Here is a 21879-nt window from a genome sequence, read left to right on the forward strand (position 1 = left end):
ATACTTTTTACGACTTTGAGAGCTGATATCTCAAAAACCGTTCACTTTAAGAAAAATGTTTTTTAGAAAACTTTATATCATTTTAAAAGACCTTTCCATTGATACCCCACACGGGTATGTACATCGAAAAAAAAAATTTCATCCCTCAGTTACATGTATGGGGGGCCCCACCCCCAATTCGTTTTTTTACTATTTAGTGTCATATTTTTGTAGCGGTTCATACAACACATATTCCCATCAAATTTCATCACTGTAGTACTTATAGTTTCCGAGTAAATCGGCTGTGACAGACGGACAGACGGACAGACGGACAGACGGACATGACGAAACTATAAGGGTTCCGTTTTTGCCATTTTGGCTACGGAACCCTAAAAACTGGATAACTTGTGTGCGTATACAAGATTGTATTTGTGTAGATCTTTTTATACGTTGACTCAACAAACAAGGCCATAAAGAGGAACTAATCCATCGATAATAATTGTTATGGAAGTGGATTGGAGCGCCGTAGAAGGATCGCCGACGTTGGTGGTAATTATGACTTATTGCTAGTAGGTAGAGAGTCCTAGGGCTGTCAAACACATAACAAAGCTTCTCTATTGCAAGCTCAATTTTACCAAGTTGGTATACACGGTTCGTATCGTGAAATAGATAAATTTCTAACAATTCTTTAAAACTTAAAATGGTTTGTAAGTATATCAATTTTTATATAATCTTTGCGATTGCAAGAATAATTGTGTTTAGTTGCTTATCGTCTGGCCAAAACTATGACATCAATGGTGATAAAATCTATATTATTTACACCTATAGATAACTGAACAGCAATATTACTCCGTACCGCGACTGTTTTCCAAATGGGTGTAATAATTCAAAGAATGTGTGTATGTCGCTGGGGATGTCAAGACAAAGAAATGATTACGGTGGTTGTGTCTTTGAATATCAAAGCCTTATTTGTACCCTCTCGGAGTAATCTTTAGCACAGTCTTGCAACAACACTACCTAACATCACAGACGCTGTCGGCTGCATTTCGCAAAAAACCTCTAAAATACTCGGACTCTTTTTGTTTCCTTTACAAAACATGACGTTGCATTGGTGAAAAATAAAACATTATAGCCTGTTGGATAAGGTTATAAAGGACCCAAAATTGCTTATTTTACCATAGTATATGGTATCTAGTATATTCCTTAATGTTATTCAGATGAAGTCGTATATTCAGCAACCCTATTCATAAATATCTAATCACCTTGTCAGTCCATATAGTAAAAAATGGTCGGTGGAACTCAGTCTTGTCTGCAGTCTGTACCACGCATTATCGGAACTCCTTTGTGAGTAATAATTACAGATGTAGCCAACACGACCTAGCCATTATATAACTTTTTTACTTTACGAATGAAAGATATGAACTACATTACATTACCTTTATAATATGCTAGCTGCTCCGCGCGGTTTCACCCCCGTGGGTCCACTCCTGTTGGTCTTAGCGTGATGATATATGTATAGCCTATAGCCTCCCAAGATAAATGGGCTATCTAACACCGAAAGAATTTTTCAAATCGGACCAGTAGTTCCCGAGATTAGCGCGTTCAAACAAACAAACAAACAAACTCTTCAGCTTTATAATATTAGTATAGATAAGAAGTAAGAACACAAACTCATTAGTACGAAAAGAAAGGGCAAACATTTCAGTGTTATTTTTTGTGCTTGGACAGAAATTCAAATTGAAATAATTCAAGCTGCAATAATTTTAAGGTATCTAGACTTCCCGTAACCCATATAATTTTTACATCAATGGTAGAGTTACCTACCTGCCGATTTTTATGGTTTCACTTGGTCAGTAACCGCAAGGTCTACGCCTTCTTACTGTCTATGGTCAAAATTTAACCTCTATAGAGCTCGTACTAAATATGTAATTCATTAAAAAAAATAGAAGAAGTATATGGTTACTTTTTAAACTGTAGAGAACAAAATAAAATGCACTATTAACCTGTAAAAAGGGCATGCAAGTATAGCGGGATCGGGGAAAATGATACTTTCTGGCACCGTAGTCAGAACAAAGACCTGCCGCATATTTAGGACAATGCATACAACAGAAATAAAGCCAGAAAACATACATATAACATGCACACTCGTAGGATATATCTCTATACGACATGTATCCCATTTCAAAGGTTTTAACCTCAATTTGGCCACGAAATTTTAGTATGATTAAAATGTGACCCAAATATGTATTGAAAATATCCAGCCATGAAATGAAATGCAAATTACTAAGTTTGTAGGTACTGAAGTTAATAAGTTTTGGTAAAAAATATTTTCTTCACTTGGTCTATAGGTACATTGATTTTCCAACCTGCCTAAAGGAATAGATTAAATTGCAGAAAGCTAATTAATGCTCTAATTATTTGTTATTCCTGTCTCATCTACATCTGTTCAATTTTCAAAGCTTTTGGTTCGAAAACAGAAAATTTCCTGTTGAAAATGAGCTTAATCTAAAATGCCTTGTACTAGGATAACAGAGATAAATTCTGCAATTAAGACGTCACACAGGAAGAGAATGAATGCGGTCGGTAACCTCTGTAACTGGCGATATGTTTATTTGATTGTACGTAAGAATTATTCTATTTACGTTGACCTCAAGGCTTACACAATGGAAACTACATAACATAATATGCCTTGTATGAACTCTTTGTAAAAATGTTTTTATGACGCGTCGTCATTATTGTATCAACTGCTGATGTTATCGTGAAGTTTACAATCATAATATCTATCGTAGATTTTATACAAGAAATGTGTAGGTATAGAATATACCTAATATTAAAAAAATCTTACGCAAATTATGCATCTAGGATATTTAAAAAAATATATGTATTGCACCAATGAAGTAAAATAGAATTCACACCACTTGTAGAACCTAGCATAGTAAGTGTTTGTCTCTTTAAACGTCAATTAAACTCGAAGGATCCATAAAGAAAAGTAGAAAAAACATATTTTAAAAATTGTGCACAGTATGGTAGATATCGCTTTTTAAAACCATAGACAGAAAATTAATTTAAACTATAAAACTTATACATTGCTTATACATTGCTTATACATTAACCTACTTAATGGTCAACTATCCATCATCAGACCTACCATCGAGATATAAACACATGTCACTCCTATACAATACTGCTAGTATATTTCAGCAAAACAATGTAGTGACGTGAATGCTCGAACATCCTGCCGATGTACTGCGTTTTGTTTACTCAATGAGGTATTTGGATGCAGGGCATTCATCAGGCAGCAGTTTAATAATGAACCTTATGGCTTAAGAATTCATCTGAAAAAATGAGACGTGTACTTCTGTTTACGTAATATCATTTTACCTTATTAATTGTAATGGTAAATTAATATCAATAACCTTAAATATTAACATTACCATCTGTACGTGTGGTATGAGATAGGCTTACATCTGCTTACATTGATATACATATAAATATTTTTAAAGTTGCTAAGAAAATTGAACACTGTTTTGTTACATTTTTGTTGCAAATTGATGATAAATCTACAATTTACATATTGCGTGTAATTTATGTAGGTATGCCTAATCCGGTCTCTACACATTTTTTCACTTTAGGCACAGATTACTCAATAATATACTTTTAGTCTCATTACATATGTATGCTTCAATTTAAATAAAATAAGACTTATGTACATAATCTTCATCTCATAAAAAATATTCTTCGCTTGAAAAGCATTGAACTGATGCTCTCATAAAACCACAATTATGGAAATAAAATATGGCGAAAACAAAACTTGACCCAATAATGAAGTTTAGATTTTGGCTTCCGATAAAATTCGCGCCGTTATTTCTTGTTAATCGAGACATCTTTTATTATCTTTTTAAAGTTCTTTAGGACGATGATAACTTTCGTTGACCGATTTATGTCTCGACCGTTATCATTTTAATATGAAACGTCGTGATCAACCCTTTTTATTACCTACTGAATTCGGAGAATATTGAAATCACCTTTCTTTTTTTTAACAAAATCATTATATCACACACATACCACCCGTGACTTTTTAATTACGAGAAAATAATACTTATCTGCTTAATGGGAACTGTCTTATACTTAGATTACAAAATAAAGTACAGATGGAGCATGACAACCGCCCGTCGCCCTTGTCAAAGAAAATACGAAATCAAAAACAAATACGTCGCTGCACCAGTGCTATAGCGCATATTATAGTGTCATGCAATACGTCAAAAAGGGTTTGCAATTTTAGTAAAAAAATGCCGTCTTGTGATAATAAAACGCTGTAAAATTTGTTCCCGAAAACGAAAAAAAAGATAAAACATCGTTTCACAGGTTTTCTGTAGATTATTTGGCTGATTTATTTCTTTAATACGAATAATAATTTTACAGATATGAAGGAATACAAAACTTCAACGTATGTTGCCAGTATTTTGAAAATGAATTTGCCATTTTTATTGGTAAAACGGTAAAATGGTTAAAAGATCTTCAGGGTAATGCTGTTGGATTTTTCGATCGTGAATGTGATTATTTGTATAGTGCACTAAAGGTTCATGATAATTATTAGATTATTTTAATAAGCATAATTCATTATTTTGTTACTTTTATAAAGCTTAAAAACGTCATAGTCGTTTTCGCTAGCGATTTAATTTATGTGAACTCCATGATGGATATGATGAAAATAAAATGTCCCGTATTCTCGACTAAAAACTACCGCTATTCGTATTCATATATTATGAAAAATAAAAAATAATATAATTATTATAGTTAATATTGAAACTTTTTTTATGTAATTTATTTAATAAAAAATTGAATACAATTATTTTGTCCATATATAACTTTAGTAGGCAGGTACTTTATGTAATAAAAGAATTTAAATAAAAATTAAAACTTGACTTCTCATTTATGTATATAGCCTACGTCACTACCGCCACTAACATAATAATTCAGATCATTGCAATGAAACCTCACCACTCAAAATCGGTCCAACGGTTTATACTGCAGGGCGTGTCAAAGCAATATTATACATACATACATAAACTCGAAAAACATAACCCTCTTTTTTCCGTAGTCGGGGAAAAATTTGGGAAATTTTTCAATATCTGGCAACATTACACGCACACAGAAGCACCGTGTACGTACAGTGCAGCGGTGAAATGACAGCACACATAGCTTTATTGAAAATGACGATAAATTATTCGGTTTAGTTCGGCAACGCTCCATCTGTCTTTTATTTTGTAATCTAAGGTCTTATAAAATTTATTTCTAATTCTGAAACAAACTCAAATGTAAGTCAGAGTTAATTATGACAATAATGCATCTGTCTTCACTATACCACTATACTGAGATTAATTTAACAACTATACTAATTGTGTTAACATCCACACAGCTTCTCACGTTCAGACCTTATGCACTTTGACCTGACCGTAGTTTAAAAAAATGTTGGCCCTTTTGAAGATCATGAAATATGAATCATAACATCTTTATGGGAATAATATCGCTCTTTCATCAGACCGATTTTTAATTAAACCCGTTACATAAATATATGAGTTGATATTATGATGTTGCCATGTTTCCAAATGTCATTGATAGAGGTATTGTCAAACTTGCCATGTTCAAATAGGTCAACGAGAAATAGGTTTTTAGTAGGTAAATGCGTCCTGGCGCCATCAGGTCGATCTCATTAGGGCGTTAATAAATGCCAATAAATGCTGTGACCTGAACAAAGGTTGTGGCTTTGTTAAATGTAGATTAATGATTGTTCGTGGTAAATGCCGGGAGATGTTTCCGCGTGTTTTAACTCTTAAATTTGCATAAAAGGTAATTTACTGGCAGGATAAGATTCAATGTCACATTTCTCGGTTCATCTTGTTGCGTATTGTCGCATTTAAACAATAAAAATGCCATTCGGCTAGTATTTACATTTAAAATATAGGAAAAACAAGATTTAATAAACAATGGTTTATTTTGAGGGAATACATTATTGGTAAGATGTCGGTCATATTTGAAATTTAATTGCGGTCACAAATTATTGATTTTGTCGATACACCTTATCATATAGGTACCCGAAACCTTAAGGAAACTCTTAATTATTAGCGTATTTTTTACCCCTTTTTTAATTTCTTGGTAAAAAACTTTATTCCAGGTGATCATTCTTCGCCAATGTATAAGTAATAATTATCTAGTTAAATTGTAAAGCCGCCTTTTATTATAATTTTTCATTCATAATGGAATACTGTCCAGTATCTAAATCCAATACTATAACGTGCATTATTTGATAAAAGAAATATTAAATATTGTAAAGCTGTCGCATTACATATTGCAAAAGACCAGTTTAAACTTTATGGCTTCATCAATAACTGCTCAACTTTTTAATTGCACTTGATTTATGCGACGTTTTAATGAATAAAATATTCGTTGCACGCGGTACTGAAGAATTATTTTGTGGACAATGTGTTACGTACATTGCAAGAGTTTTTTTACTTTTGTATTGCGATTTTTATACGAGATTTCCGGTTCAGCCTTTATCTCAAAAATTTTTTCGCATCAACACCTAATCGAAGTGACATTTGAATGCAATAAATAATCTAATCTTCTTCAAAGAGCTCAAAAGAATTAGGTAATTTCAAGATTTTACAAGATTTTCCTGTTAGATATCGTTTTATAAAATATTTTCTTCTGCATAGTTTTTTTCTTAGTTCCTAATAGGTATCCAAATTAATTTGGTACCGTGTGAAACTTTCTTCTTGTCACTTTTTATCATAAATAGTTACTCAACCAAGAAATTAGGTACCTAGCCTGTAGCCTACTTGCAGTTTTGTACATTATATTTGCACTGGGGTTATGTTTTGGAAATCTGGTAAATGCCGTAATTAAAATTATTAAAACTTTTATCTTTCGCTGCGAGGATAAAAGCAAACAATATAATATGTAATATAATCTTTACGTAATGCAGATAACAAACTAAATGTGATAGTAGTCTCTAATTAGAGAATCCACATGGTTTTAAAAAACGTTTAAGAATTCCTGTAACAAAAGTAATGCTTCTTTATTCAAAATTCATACTTACGAGTAATTGCCTACTGTTGAACTTGAATGAAGCCAACCTACACTTCACAATTTACTACATTACTAACAAGCATTTTATTATATTATCTGAAAGCTACATAGTTTTCTGAATAAAAATATATTATGATACCTACCTACTTATCTGCCCTACCTTGTAGTATCCAATACCTAGTTAGTATACGTTCGTTCTACGTATATTATCATTTACTGTCATGTCGGGCTTCTATCATAAAAGAGAGCACATAAAACGAGCTGAAATTGCTAAAAATGCATTTTTGCATTGACGTAGAAAAAATTCACATAGAAGTAAAAACAAAACGCAGGATGTTCGCATAATACACCGCTACAAAGTGCATCCGGGCATTCGATACGATAAATTGCCGACCTTACTTTTATATTAGTTTATACTGGGCTGAATAAATCAATGTTCTGTTCGTAGGTGGAAAATATATAGAAACTGTTTTGATAATCAGCAAGGTTGTATTAAATGCTCACGTGTCAATAGAAATATTTTATGAAACTTTTTTCCTTGTTGATACGCAGTTAGATATTTAAACGTAGTTGAATTTAGCTACTATTATGTATTCTGTGGTTTAAACGCAGGTAAGTACGAATTTATAAGAACTTTGAAATGTAGTATAGAAAAAGTATCTACTTAATGAATCTATTGTAAGTATAAATAAATACATATTATACCGTATAGACTTAAGTACGTATGGTGGTATAATGGAAAGATAAAGTATTCGACAAGATTACAGAAAATCAAGTAATATTCTTTGGTTCACTTTTTTCTGACAGACATCACAAAGCACTGTAAGTATAGCAAATAAATGAATACGCATATTAGTACGGGAGCTAGCAACGTTTAAAAAAAAGTCATTTTAGTATAGTTGGGTTTTTGATATACTGTTTCTCTTGCTATTTCGGTTAGAGTCCGGGCTGTCTGGCTGGCCGCAGTGGTTGCGTTTATTAGTGCGCATCTTATCTGCACAGGAAAATATCCCTAATTTAAAGTCATTTTTTAACGCGTAATTTTTAATCGTTTGCCTTTAGATAGATCCATCAGACATAATTTTTTTAATGCAAGACGTTTTTTTCGTTGTAAAATAGGTGCCATACGCAATTTTTATTTTAAAATAACTAAAATGTCATCGAAATAAGTGAAATTACATCAACATGAGTCCGCTTAAAAGGTAAGTAATAACTTTATTATTTATATTATATTATCCTTTTTTAATACTTATATTGAATAATTAGTAAAGTAATATTTTTAATAGATGGTTTCATATTTATTACACTTTTGGGTATAAATATGAATTTGATGATATTTGTATTTTCTAGTGTTTGATTTTACGCGAGTATTATACATTTTGAAATTAAAGACTTGGGAAAATAATACAATGAATAAATCGCGTTTAAAATCCGTTAAAAAGTCTTTAATTTCTTGATGATATTTGGTTTTTATCAAGTTTACATTAACGTCCTATTTGAGGTTCGTTGGGGAAAAGGAGGCGATATGGTAGATTGTTGCAAAAAAACTGTAAATAGTAAAATGAATATTATAAATAGTATAAGTAACACAGTGATTACTTATCCTTCACTGGGACTCATGTTGATGGAATTTCACTTATTTCGATGATATTTTAATTATTTTGAAATAAAAATTGCATCTGGCACCTATTTAACAACGAAAAACACGTCTTGCAATAAAAAATGTATGTCTAATAGATCTATCTAAAGGCAAACGATTAAAAATTACGCGTTAAAAAATGACTTTAAATTAAGGATATTTTCCTGTGCAGATAAGATGCGCACTAATAAACGCAACCACTGCGGCCAGCCAGACAGCCCGGACTCTAACCGAAATAGCAAGAGGAACAGCATATCAAAGAACCAACTATACTAAAATGCTCACTTGTCAACGTTGCTACCTCCTAGAATATATCAAGAGAAGTCAGAAATCGTGGTGGTACGGGCGATTTATCATGTCGTCCTGTCATAAACGTGTTTATATAATGAAGATACGCCAGAGGAAATGGGTCGAGGTGTAGCACAGTATCAGATTAACGAGATGTTAAGGAGACAACACACTATCGCCTGTCTAGTTTGTTGTGATTGTAATTACCCTCGATTACTCGATTATCTACATGGCTTTATCCAGTCAGTTGAGCAGGCAGAAACTTGCTGTAATAAATAGCATAATTAAGTGACAGTTTACACATAAATAACATGCTTACGTTTACTTAATATTTCTACTGTCTTTCAAATAACACAAATAACTCAGTCTACTTAATTACATATCTGCTATATTCAATGAACACTGATTACGCAATCAAATAATCAATAGTTTAGTAGCCTATCCTTCGTAGCTGTATAGATTTAAAATCATTTACTAGGCAAATTGAAGGATACTCAATCTGGCATTGGCCCAATATTATTAGTACATTATCTGTAGGTATTCAGGAAACTATTCAAAATCAAAATATTCGTTACTACAAAAAGCAGCTTAACCAAGCAGAACTGGGAATTATACAACCGTAAAGTAGTAACTGTACTGCATAATTCGATTACTAATTAAGATCGGTGGCGTGGCTCATAGCAATTAACAATTAATTAACGGTAATCATTCGTCTGCTGGAGGCTTTTGCGTTTTTCTGTGATCTTGTATGCTCTATGCAAATGAACGCATACAGAGATTTTTATATCAAAATAAATGAGCCTGCATTCGAGTTTCCGCAGCAGGCATAAAGCTCAAACACTAATTATAGATACGATATATCTACTCTGTTTTAGACATAAATGATAAATCCAAAAATAAAATCATGATGCTAATCTAGGTATACTGCTTACTAGATTTGAAAAAATTGGATAATGTTATTATTATTCTAGATTTCTAGACCGAACTTTATCAGAATGTCTAATAATTTCGTTACCATCTATTTGAGCTATTTCTCTTTTATTTCAGTTGTGGTGGACGTAGACGACCGGCCGGTCTGCGTGGAAATCTGTGATACAGCTGGTCAGGTGAGAATGTTTATTTTATTTATTCACAACTCGTAAATAAGAATTTAAACATTTAAATTGTGTGGTCTAATCGTTAACAGTTTACTGTGATTTTTTTGAGGCAATTATAAAATTCCAGAGTCTCTATTTTTATCATATTGTAACTAAGTAACACAGTTAGTCTGTTACCTCTTGTTTAAAATAAACTGTGATAGAAATCAGGTATGTAAGTATAAAGACGATTACGGAAACAACGTCAATGCTATAGGTACGTTAATGACAAAAAATTGTATGCGAAAGGCTGTTACGGGAAATGTTGAGCATACCAAACGGAGATCTAAGGTTTCCCTGCTCCAGTCGCCAATAATATTGTACAAAGTCCCTTGCAAGTCCATGCAAGTCCCAACGTCCCACCTGCCCCAGCTGTTCTTGAATGGACCATATTGTCGAAAAGCACGTGCATGCATTGTCTCGCAATGTGTTCGATCAAACGTTTGTCCGTTTTTTGTGTTTTATATACACATGCCGGGATTCCCACAGTTTCCCTACCTGCGTGAATGGCTTATAAACATCGGTGTGAACTTCATGTTAAAGGTGGGAACTGATTTATTGTATTTACACGTTTTGTGATGTTGAAGATAATAGATATCATAACATTTCTGTCGTTATAGTTTGTGATACGATTTTGTCACCTTTAAGCACTTAATTTTGTCACCTTTAAGCACATAAAGGTGGCAAAATAAATGTTTAAATAACTACATTTATAAACAAAATTTTCCAGCTTTTTCATAAGCTGAAAAAGGGCCAAAAAAGAAACCATCGTTTATTTCAATTAAAATAAAGAGCATCGCCGTTTTTAAAAATGTGTCATAACTCAAGCACAAAATGTAACACTCAATTACCTACTAAAATAAATTAAACGTAGGTATATAATTTCTGCTCTATAATATTATTTCCTCATAATTAAATATTAAATACACTCTCTTTACAACTTACATACAATTACCCTCATAAATTTTAGGATGTATAATTCAACGCTTATAATATAATGTACCTAGCTAAATATATGTATTGCAATAAATATTATATACCGGAGGCGATATAAACTAACATACTGTAGGTGAAAATTACCGCTCGCTATAATTTCCGAGTCGGTGAAACTATCCCCCCTTAATTACGCCTGCTCTACTTAGTTAATAGTTGTTATAACTGCGTAATTGACATTAACTGAGAGGTCTGCTTGAGGACCTAATAATTGTGTTCCTGATTTCTTTCTTTTTAAATAAGTCGCCGCTTAACTCGCAAAAAATGAATAAAATTCGTTCACTTTCTATTTAAAAGTTACAGAAAATAATTACAAGTGGCACACATTTTGAAATTGCTAAGTGAAATTGTAATTTAATTTATTAACTCTAGTCATAAGCAACACTCCCCTATGAAATAAAACTTGTAGAAATTGTCAACTAATTACCTACCACCTATTTTTGATATTACATTTATGTGAGATTGCAATTTGCAACCCATTAAATATAGACCGATATACAATCAGAGTCTGTCGAAAACTATTAACATTTAAGTACATTGCAATTTTTGCATGTAATAAGAATGTTCAATCATTGTAAAGGCGTTATTAAAATTATGCAACCGTTTGATCGATGTGTCCTCAGCGTATAACAGGCCAACAATACCTCTGATTTTATTGTGTACATACTTTCTCTAAAGTTGACTTTAAAACTTAAAAACAAACACTTGTTTTGTAACTTAAACATGTTAAAATGCGAAATACAAAAGCTTCATGCATAGGTATATATTCTAACATACGTATAATAAATATATTATGAACTTTTAATTTTTAAATCTTCCCGGGAAATCGTCTTCTAGTATTATTTGTCAATGTACAGTTTTTTTTTAATGTTTTCTTTTATATGCTGCCCTTTTTTATTTGATGCAAAGTTTGAGAAAAAAAAAAGTTTCACAAAAAATTGGTAGTAAAATATCAATGTCAAAAATTGTCGATATTGCCATGTGTAAATTTACAATATTATTTTCCATTCCAGGATTCAATGTCTGAACTCCGCGAGCTCTGCTACCCGGGCACAGACGTGTTGATGCTCTGCTTCTCCGTGGTACGACCGGAGACGTTCCGTTCGGTCGCGGACCGGTGGACGCGCGCGGTCGCGAATGTGAACGCGCCCTTAATTCTAGTCGGCACACAGAGTGACTTGGCGCTCGATGGACGGGTTATTCAATCGTTGAGAGTAAGTTTCACTCATCAATCGCATTTAAAATTAGCATAGCATTTGAAAACGTTTAAAATAGGTGCCATCTTCTTTTGCAATCATTTTTTTTTTCGTTTTAATTGAATAATTTTCTTTAACTGTTCGCCTTTCGTGTCTTCTTTGTTTTGCATCCAGTTACTAATTACTTAAATAAACTTCTGAAAATTATTTGATAATGTGGACATTATTTTTTTACAGGCGCGAGGAGAACACGCAGTTACAGAAGTAGAAGCAAGAGCATTGGCAGCAAAAATAAACGCTGTCTACGTAGAAACGTCAGCGAAAACAAGAAAACAGCTGAAAGACGCCTTCGATGCCGCCATCTTAGCTGGGTTGCCAGTAATACAGCCAAAAAGATCTATCTGGAAGAAGTTGTTATGCTTACAGTAGGGTGATTGTGAAATTCGTAAAATCTTGTACTAACTTAAAAATGAATAAAAACTTTATATTGAAAGTTGAAAATATGTCATCTACGTTAGAAAGTATGCAGGTTATATAACAAATGGAATAATTGAATTTGGACTGAACAACAATAAAATAGCATAGGGCAAAAGTTTTATAAATTTTATCTCGAAATACAACTGCAATTTACACTTGAAAATAATTAAATCCATTTGTTATTTGAATAATGTGATATTTTGTAAATGACTGCATTGATAAAGGAACATACAAGATTGCTATGGCATTAACACGGATTTCCCAAAGCTTAGTATAAATAATTATCTGTAAGAATTATACACGTTAGTGCCTTATCTGTTATATTATTATACTGAGAATGAATTCGATAATGTACACTAGTTTTATTTTATTATGAAGGTGTTTGATAAAGTGTTGGAATGTTTCATAAAATTACAAAAGAACGTTCAAGGTTAATAAATTATTTCTGAATGCTCAAAACTATGCGACTACTTACGAACTTTGTGAATGTAAAACTAAAAACGAATTATAAGTACTTTCGTCGAAAAAAGGACACAACGTCCATAAAAGTGAATTTTATTACAACCACTTCACAGGTCATGTTGAAAGCTTTAAAATAATAATGCAAGAGCTACAAAAATAAAGTCATGTTATACATGTACTTAGCATGTCGTTTTACATGCTATGGTATGCCGTTTTTTATATTAAATTGGGTGATCAAAAACATATTTTTCCCCGGTAATGTTAGGAATTAGAAAATCAAATTATTGCGATTATTTTAAGCAGGGCTCGGAAACCGGTTTAAATTCTTAACCGGTTTCGGTCATTGACCCCAAACCGAAATTGATTTAGGTTAAACTAAGAGCAATTAACCTATAGAGTACTTGTATCGAGCGTATACAATTTACATATATTTGTTTCTCTCTATCTAAAGAAAACGTCGTATGAAAGAATGAGACAGCTATAGACAACAAGCTACGTTTCAACATAGTCATGGCACCATTTTTACTATAGGTACGTATTTAGATAGATAGAAGGTGATAGTGATGGGATGTGCTTCAATCGATAAAATCGTGAATGTATTTTGCATTTACGGTTTCGTGAAATAATAAATAATAAAAAAACAAAACCTAAAATTAATTTCAGTTGAATACATTATTTGTTTAATCCTACTTATATAATAAATGCGAAATTATGTGAGAAGGGATGATACTCTTTCACTGCGGAACCGATTACAATGAAATTTTGTACATACACACATAGGTTAGGTTTTATCCCGGAAATCCCACGTGAACGGGAACTGTGCAGGATTTTCTTTAAAAACGCGGGCGGAAAGTTAGTAGGTACATTATAAAAGAAATTTTAAAACTTGAAACGTAATTTAAAATAAAGAAGGAAATGATGATAAAGTTAAAGGAGTGAGGAGAAAGGCACACTCAGCATGAAGGAATCATGCAGCATTTTAACAAGTTAATAAAAGGACAGTCTTAATGAAAACATTTTCCTAACATCCTACTAATAAATCGAAAGTTTGTGAGGATGGATGTTTGTTACTCTTTCACGCGAATACTACTAAACCGATTACAATGAAATTTGGAAAAATTACTTTTGATCCCGTAAATCCAACAGGAATGGGAACTATGCGGGTTTTTCTTTGAAAACGCATGTATATTAAGTATGTATTTCAATAGTAGTTTCTCATCTATGAGAACTGTCATTTAATCAACCGTTTAATTTTCACATAGTTACACATTTAAAGTAGGTAACTTATGTGTAAAAAATTTCAAAATAAAAATTCACTCTCTTTAATCAAATGTATTTATTATCTACAGGAACAAAAAACAAACGTAAGCGTAAGATTGCACAATTCTTCTAGAGTATCCATCTTGATAACACGTAGGCTCGAAATGCAGTGAACACAATATTGCAAATTGTGGCGGCGTCCAATCAACTCATTTCTCACGTTTTATACCCATTTTTTATTTAGCTCTGGAAATCTTAAACAAAATGAATTTATTAATAATCTGAAAGAGAAATTAAATAAACAACAAACGAAAACTAAAACACATAGGGCAAATAAAACAACCACGTGGTATGTTTTATTTTCCTGCGGTAAAAAATTTACATCTATTATTTGCAACAACAACTACATATCAATCTGATTTATGAAACAAAATAAATAAATCAACGTTAATATGAAATAGATTTTTTGTCATAAATCGATAATATACGCTAGATGTGTTACAACACTACGGTGGTAAACAAAATGCCAAACGTGATATTATTGTGACGTTTTTTAAAAATTATTTCATTATTTTATATTCCACAACCCCATAAAGTGGGTAAATGTTACAGTTACAACATAAAATTACAAAAAAGCGCTTGATAAAACCTTCAAATAGGTTTAAAACATAAATATTTATCAATTTGCTGAAAATCACTTACCGATGGAAATATATTTTTACGTTGTTTTTATCCAAAACTCCCATTCGACTAGTGATAGCCGGTTGCTAAACATACAATAGTTATTTTAGCACACTGACAAATAAAAAGAAACACTGTACACTTTATATTTTCTAAATATTTCGTTAAAACACTTGACGCACTGAGCCCACCAGCTGGTTGGAAAACAAACTGACTGCCGGCGCGCTACGTTTGAAGACAGTGAAGATACTCTATCGCTATCTCAATCTGGCTTATGCTGTTATTGACTAAGAGTAAGTAGATTAGAAAATATGTATTTTGTTCTGTCTTAATATAAGAACTCTATCTAAGAGCAATTAACCTATAGAGTACTTGTATCGAGCGTATACAATTTACATATATTTGTTTCTCTCTATCTAAAGAAAACGTCGTATGAAAGAATGAGACAGCTATAGACAACAAGCTACGTTTCAACATAGTCATGGCACCATTTTTACTATAGGTACGTATTTAGATAGATAGAAGGTGATAGTGATGGGATGTGCTTCAATCGATAAAATCGTGAATGTATTTTGCATTTACGGTTTCGTGAAATAATAAATAATAAAAAAACAAAACCTAAAATTAATTTCAGTTGAATACATTATTTGTTTAATCCTACTTATATAATAAATGCGAAATTATGTGAGAAGGGATGATACTCTTTCACTGCGGAACCGATTACAATGAAATTTTGTACATACACACATAGGTTAGGTTTTATCCCGGAAATCCCACGTGAACGGGAACTGTGCAGGATTTTCTTTAAAAACGCGGGCGGAAAGTTAGTAGGTACATTATAAAAGAAATTTTAAAACTTGAAACGTAATTTAAAATAAAGAAGGAAATGATGATAAAGTTAAAGGAGTGAGGAGAAAGGCACACTCAGCATGAAGGAATCATGCAGCATTTTAACAAGTTAATAAAAGGACAGTCTTAATGAAAACATTTTCCTAACATCCTACTAATAAATCGAAAGTTTGTGAGGATGGATGTTTGTTACTCTTTCACGCGAATACTACTAAACCGATTACAATGAAATTTGGAAAAATTACTTTTGATCCCGTAAATCCAACAGGAATGGGAACTATGCGGGTTTTTCTTTGAAAACGCATGTATATTAAGTATGTATTTCAATAGTAGTTTCTCATCTATGAGAACTGTCATTTAATCAACCGTTTAATTTTCACATAGTTACACATTTAAAGTAGGTAACTTATGTGTAAAAAATTTCAAAATAAAAATTCACTCTCTTTAATCAAATGTATTTATTATCTACAGGAACAAAAAACAAACGTAAGCGTAAGATTGCACAATTCTTCTAGAGTATCCATCTTGATAACACGTAGGCTCGAAATGCAGTGAACACAATATTGCAAATTGTGGCGGCGTCCAATCAACTCATTTCTCACGTTTTATACCCATTTTTTATTTAGCTCTGGAAATCTTAAACAAAATGAATTTATTAATAATCTGAAAGAGAAATTAAATAAACAACAAACGAAAACTAAAACACATAGGGCAAATAAAACAACCACGTGGTATGTTTTATTTTCCTGCGGTAAAAAATTTACATCTATTATTTGCAACAACAACTACATATCAATCTGATTTATGAAACAAAATAAATAAATCAACGTTAATATGAAATAGATTTTTTGTCATAAATCGATAATATACGCTAGATGTGTTACAACACTACGGTGGTAAACAAAATGCCAAACGTGATATTATTGTGACGTTTTTTAAAAATTATTTCATTATTTTATATTCCACAACCCCATAAAGTGGGTAAATGTTACAGTTACAACATAAAATTACAAAAAAGCGCTTGATAAAACCTTCAAATAGGTTTAAAACATAAATATTTATCAATTTGCTGAAAATCACTTACCGATGGAAATATATTTTTACGTTGTTTTTATCCAAAACTCCCATTCGACTAGTGATAGCCGGTTGCTAAACATACAATAGTTATTTTAGCACACTGACAAATAAAAAGAAACACTGTACACTTTATATTTTCTAAATATTTCGTTAAAACACTTGACGCACTGAGCCCACCAGCTGGTTGGAAAACAAACTGACTGCCGGCGCGCTACGTTTGAAGACAGTGAAGATACTCTATCGCTATCTCAATCTGGCTTATGCTGTTATTGACTAAGAGTAAGTAGATTAGAAAATATGTATTTTGTTCTGTCTTAATATAAGAACTCTATAGGTTAATTGCTCTTAGAGGTTAAAGGTTGCACTTTACCGGTTTTTACCGGTTTGTGCGAAATACCGGTTTTTCATTAATATTGGTTTTGGTGGTGAAAATTAACCGGTTAAAACCAAGTAACATAAGGATCCTCGGCCCCCGCTACCCTCGCTCGACGGGCCTGGACGTTGCGAAGTCATTTAGTTACAAAATTCTTAATCGCACTCAAGTTCGCAATTTTAGTTTATATTTGAAATTTGAATTTGATAACTAGATTTCCGCCCGCGGCTTCGCCCGCGTTTGCAAAGGAAAACCCGCATAGTTCCCGTTCCCGTGGGATTTCCGGGATAAAAACTATCCTATGTGTTAATCCAAGTTACCCTCTATATGTGTGCTAAACATCCATACATCCATACATCTATACTTACAAACTATATTTTAGAATAGAATATATTAGATATATTAGATACTAGCTTCCGCCCGCGACTCCGTCCGCGCGGAAAAATTAAGATTTATTTTTTTCTACGTATTTTTCCGGGATAAAAAGTATCCTATTTTATGCCCAGGATAATAAGGTATAATTATACCAAGTTTCATCGAAATCGAACCGTTAGTTTTCACGTGATGCCTGAACATACAGACAGACAAATTTTTTTTTAATCACATATTTGGGTTTGGTATCGATCCAGTAACACCCCGTGGTATTTATTTTTTCAATATTTTCAATGTACAGAATTGACCCTTCTACAGATTTATTATATGTATAGATATTAGATTCACTATATCTTGTGGCAAGCGTTAAAAAATGAGGCAAAAATAATAAAGGAATTAACCGGTTAATTTGGGTGTCAAAACCGTTTGTGCAGAAGTAACCGGTAACCTTAATCATTTGGGTTACTTATAAACAGTTCACTTGTTTAACCGGTAAATGAAGGAACGATATATTTACCGGTATATAATCTAAATTAACCGCTCTTTTCAAACCGGTTCCGAGCCCTGATTTTAAGTCATGATTTGAATACCTATTCATTCAATTGAATATATAAATTATTGTTCTTATGGAATAAAGTAATAATTGAAATTTACTATAAATAAATAAATGATTTTATGACACGAAAGATCTCAAATTCATAGCCATTTCCATTAATATTTTACATATACGAATATTGTTCGAAACTTTTCTATAGCACAATAAATAGGATTTACTTTTGTAGTTTTCATATTGTACATAAAATGATTATGTAATTGTTACATTTTAGATGTGTATATAATATGAATGTGTATGTAAATATTGTTTTAATACTCAACACGAACTGATAATTATATTTTATTACGACTGATGTATTTGTTTCATTTAAATCCCTCCAAATGGTATAAGATCCAAATCGAACTTCACCGGCGTGATATTAGAATGAGACCAATTTTATAATAAATTTAGTGTAAGTATTAAAAAATGGGTTTACTGGGAAAATCCTGGACAGGATATTTTTTAATTAATTAATAAACCCGTCACCTGTAAGCTGTCCAACTGAGTGCAGATGAGAATTCGAAAGTACAGGTAGAAAGAGTACATTTTGGTAACATATTTTTGTACGGCATTCTTACCAGTTACCACCGATAGATCCATTCAAAATAATAAGAAAACGCACAGTGCCGTACAAAAATGGTGGTCCACAAAGTCGGAATATCTTTTTTATTTTCCGACAATTACCGGGGTAAATTTGGTCATTTGATTTTGTACGGCATCTGTGTCATACTATTTCAATGCTGCTTTTAACCATTATTCCGCAACGCCGTACAATAATCATGCGTCAAGGGGAAAAATCGAGAGTTGCAAACCCCTCTCTTTCTGTAGTCCAGGGGGTTTTATAGTAGGTGACGAGCTCGACTTCGAAGTAAATGATATTCAATATCCATGCAATTATTAAAAAAGTAGTTGCATGTAATGACAATATCTACGTATGTTAGGTTGTCGCCTGTCGGGGGCTTTTTATGCTAATGGTGTGGACTGTGGACTATATAAATACCTGAGTAGAAACAGCTTACTCTGTGATAAAATAGAAATTCAGGGTTCGTATACGCTTCACTACATAGTATCATGGACGAGATATTTATTGGGTCCATGATAGTATAAAACAAAATCCCCATAGTATAAATTATATCCTATAGATTTTGATGCGGTTTTTTTAATCGATAAAGTAGTTCTTGAGGTTTTTGTGTATAATTTTTTTAAGTTTTAGACAAAACGAGCGAAGCCGCGGGCGGAAAGCTAGTTTATAATAAAATCCCTCATAGTATAAAAAAGTTTAGTAGGACTTATTTTAAAACTTTTGTTTAAAACAATAATACTAAGTTTTAGTTGGGAAAGCTTATACTGTATTACTGAATAATTTATTGAAGACTAGCGGTCCGTCCCGGCTTCGCCCGTGGTAATATTCACGTTTTCTCTATATAAGAACCATCCTCGAACTTCAAGGAATATTATAAAAAAAGAATTAGGTAACGAAATCGGTTATGCCGTTCTCAAGTTATGCGCTTACCAACACATTTTGGGATTCATTTTTATATTATAGATTAAGATGGTAATATATGGAAAATTGTCGCTAAAGCACCACAGAATATCTGGCATGATTATTGTTTTAAAATGATTATATTTATGAGATTTTAAAAGAGCTAGTTGCTCTTTTAAAATCTTATGGTATGGGGTTTCTTGTCGGTTCTTTTAGATCATTTCTAGGTGTAGAATTTGATTTCGGAACTGATGGTAAATTATTATTATTTTTCTGCATTTTGACAATTCAGAATTGTTTGAACTAGTGCCAAAATTTTAACGCCATAAATAGCGGCTAGCGAAGACTATAGTTAAACCAAAAGCCAAGCCAAAAGCAAATGACACTGACAGTTTCCATCTCATCTATACAAATACAATTTAAATAACATATTATAACTAATCTGTGGTTCCCATTAAAAATTTAAAATATTTCGCGCCAGTTTCTGTTTGTCAATTTGACAGCTGGGCAGAAGGAGTTTACAATTTTTTTTTTATTATTGTTGACTGTAATTGAGATAAAATATAATGTTTATTTTTTAATCTTTAGCTTTTACTTACTCTCGAAACGCTAATCATTAATCAAGAGTTTATTGTAGTAATTTTGATATAAATAATTCTAACAATGAGTGACGAAGAGCATTACACAGAAGTAGATATTTCTGATGTTGTTGATGATTCCGAAAATTATTTTGAAAATGAAAATCCGTCTGAAATAAACGAAACTGAACTTAATAGTGTTCAAAGTTCAGAAATATTCAACACTGAGGAACAAATACCAGCAGAAAAGAAAGTTATAAATGCTAAAAGTGAAGCTGTGGTAAGAAGCACAAGGTTGCCAATGGCTAGAATAAAGAATATAATGAAGATGGACCCTGATGTACACATAGTGAACGCTGAAGCTGTATTTTTAGTTACTAAGGCCACGGTTTGTATATCTATGATCTATGTTTCTTTGAAATTCAAGCAAATTTTTTTAAAGTTAACACTATTGAACAGTAGTGATTATTTCACGTCTCGGTGATCCTAGTGTACTAATGTAGTTCCAAGTTCTTGACAAAACAATTCAATTCCTTTACTCATGACTGAAGAAAAACTGTTATGATTTATTATTAAAAACTTCCTCTATAGGCATCTATTTATTTGAGAGCGAGATCTTTATTAAATTACAATAATAAAATTATAATATTGAGTTACATTGAATACAACAGATATTACTTAGTTGTTATTAAAATCATTTTTATATTTTCAGGAAATGTTTTTGGAGTCAATAGCGAAAGAGACATTTACATACACAACGCATCACAAAAGAAAAACGATTGCCAAAAAGGATCTTGATGTTATCATCAATAAAGTGGATTGTTTGTGTTTTCTAGAAGGTGCTATGGATTTTTAAACTTTAGGTGTAATTAATAAAAAATAATTTATAATGTCACAATGTATTTTTATTTATAATTTCTTTGCCCTGTGGTTCTACACACATTTCTCTTTCATTGGTCTTAACATGATGAAATATATTTTTTTCAAATTGACCAGTAGTTTTAGAGATTGGCATGTGCAAAGAAACAAATAGTTCAGAAAACTTAAAAATTATAGAAGTATGGATATTTTACATTCATAGGCAACAAATTGTAAAGTTTGGGGTTTGCAAAACAACTTTTAAGGCATTGTGGTCACTGTGCAACCTTATATTGTAATTTTTTTTATAAGACTATAAGACCACTTTTATTAGTATTGTATTGAGGAAGCCATAATACTTGAGAATGTTCTCAAACTGACACAGAGAAAAATAAAACAAAACATTACTGTTCACATATTTATTGTTTCAATGTTAACAATAAATTGTCTTTATAAAGTTGATACAATAATTATTTATAACAAAAAAAAAATGA

General features: G+C 32.0%; 2 protein-coding genes across 2 annotated transcripts in view; both read left to right on the plus strand.

Moving 5' to 3' along the window:
• The window catches only part of LOC123692486, a 38200-nt gene extending 24649 nt beyond the window's left edge, over positions 1–13551 (plus strand). Inside the window, exons 2-4 of the mRNA XM_045637242.1 lie at positions 10043–10101; positions 12138–12338; positions 12558–13551. Coding sequence (XP_045493198.1) covers positions 10043–10101; positions 12138–12338; positions 12558–12749 — 452 coding nt within the window. The 3' untranslated portion in view covers positions 12750–13551. The remainder of the gene's footprint in view (positions 1–10042; positions 10102–12137; positions 12339–12557) is intronic.
• Positions 13552–20442: 6891 nt separating this feature from the next.
• LOC123692513 (DNA polymerase epsilon subunit 4) lies at positions 20443–21422 on the plus strand. The gene is made up of 2 exons (XM_045637271.1): positions 20443–20915; positions 21240–21422. The coding sequence occupies exons 1-2, from the start codon at positions 20613–20615 to the stop codon at positions 21381–21383; spliced, it is 447 nt and encodes a 148-aa protein (XP_045493227.1). The 5' UTR covers positions 20443–20612; the 3' UTR covers positions 21384–21422.
• The last annotated feature ends 457 nt before the right edge of the window (positions 21423–21879 follow it).

This window comes from Colias croceus, chromosome 6 (assembly GCF_905220415.1).
Source record: "Colias croceus chromosome 6, ilColCroc2.1".
Classification (NCBI taxonomy): Eukaryota; Metazoa; Arthropoda; class Insecta; order Lepidoptera; family Pieridae; genus Colias; species Colias croceus.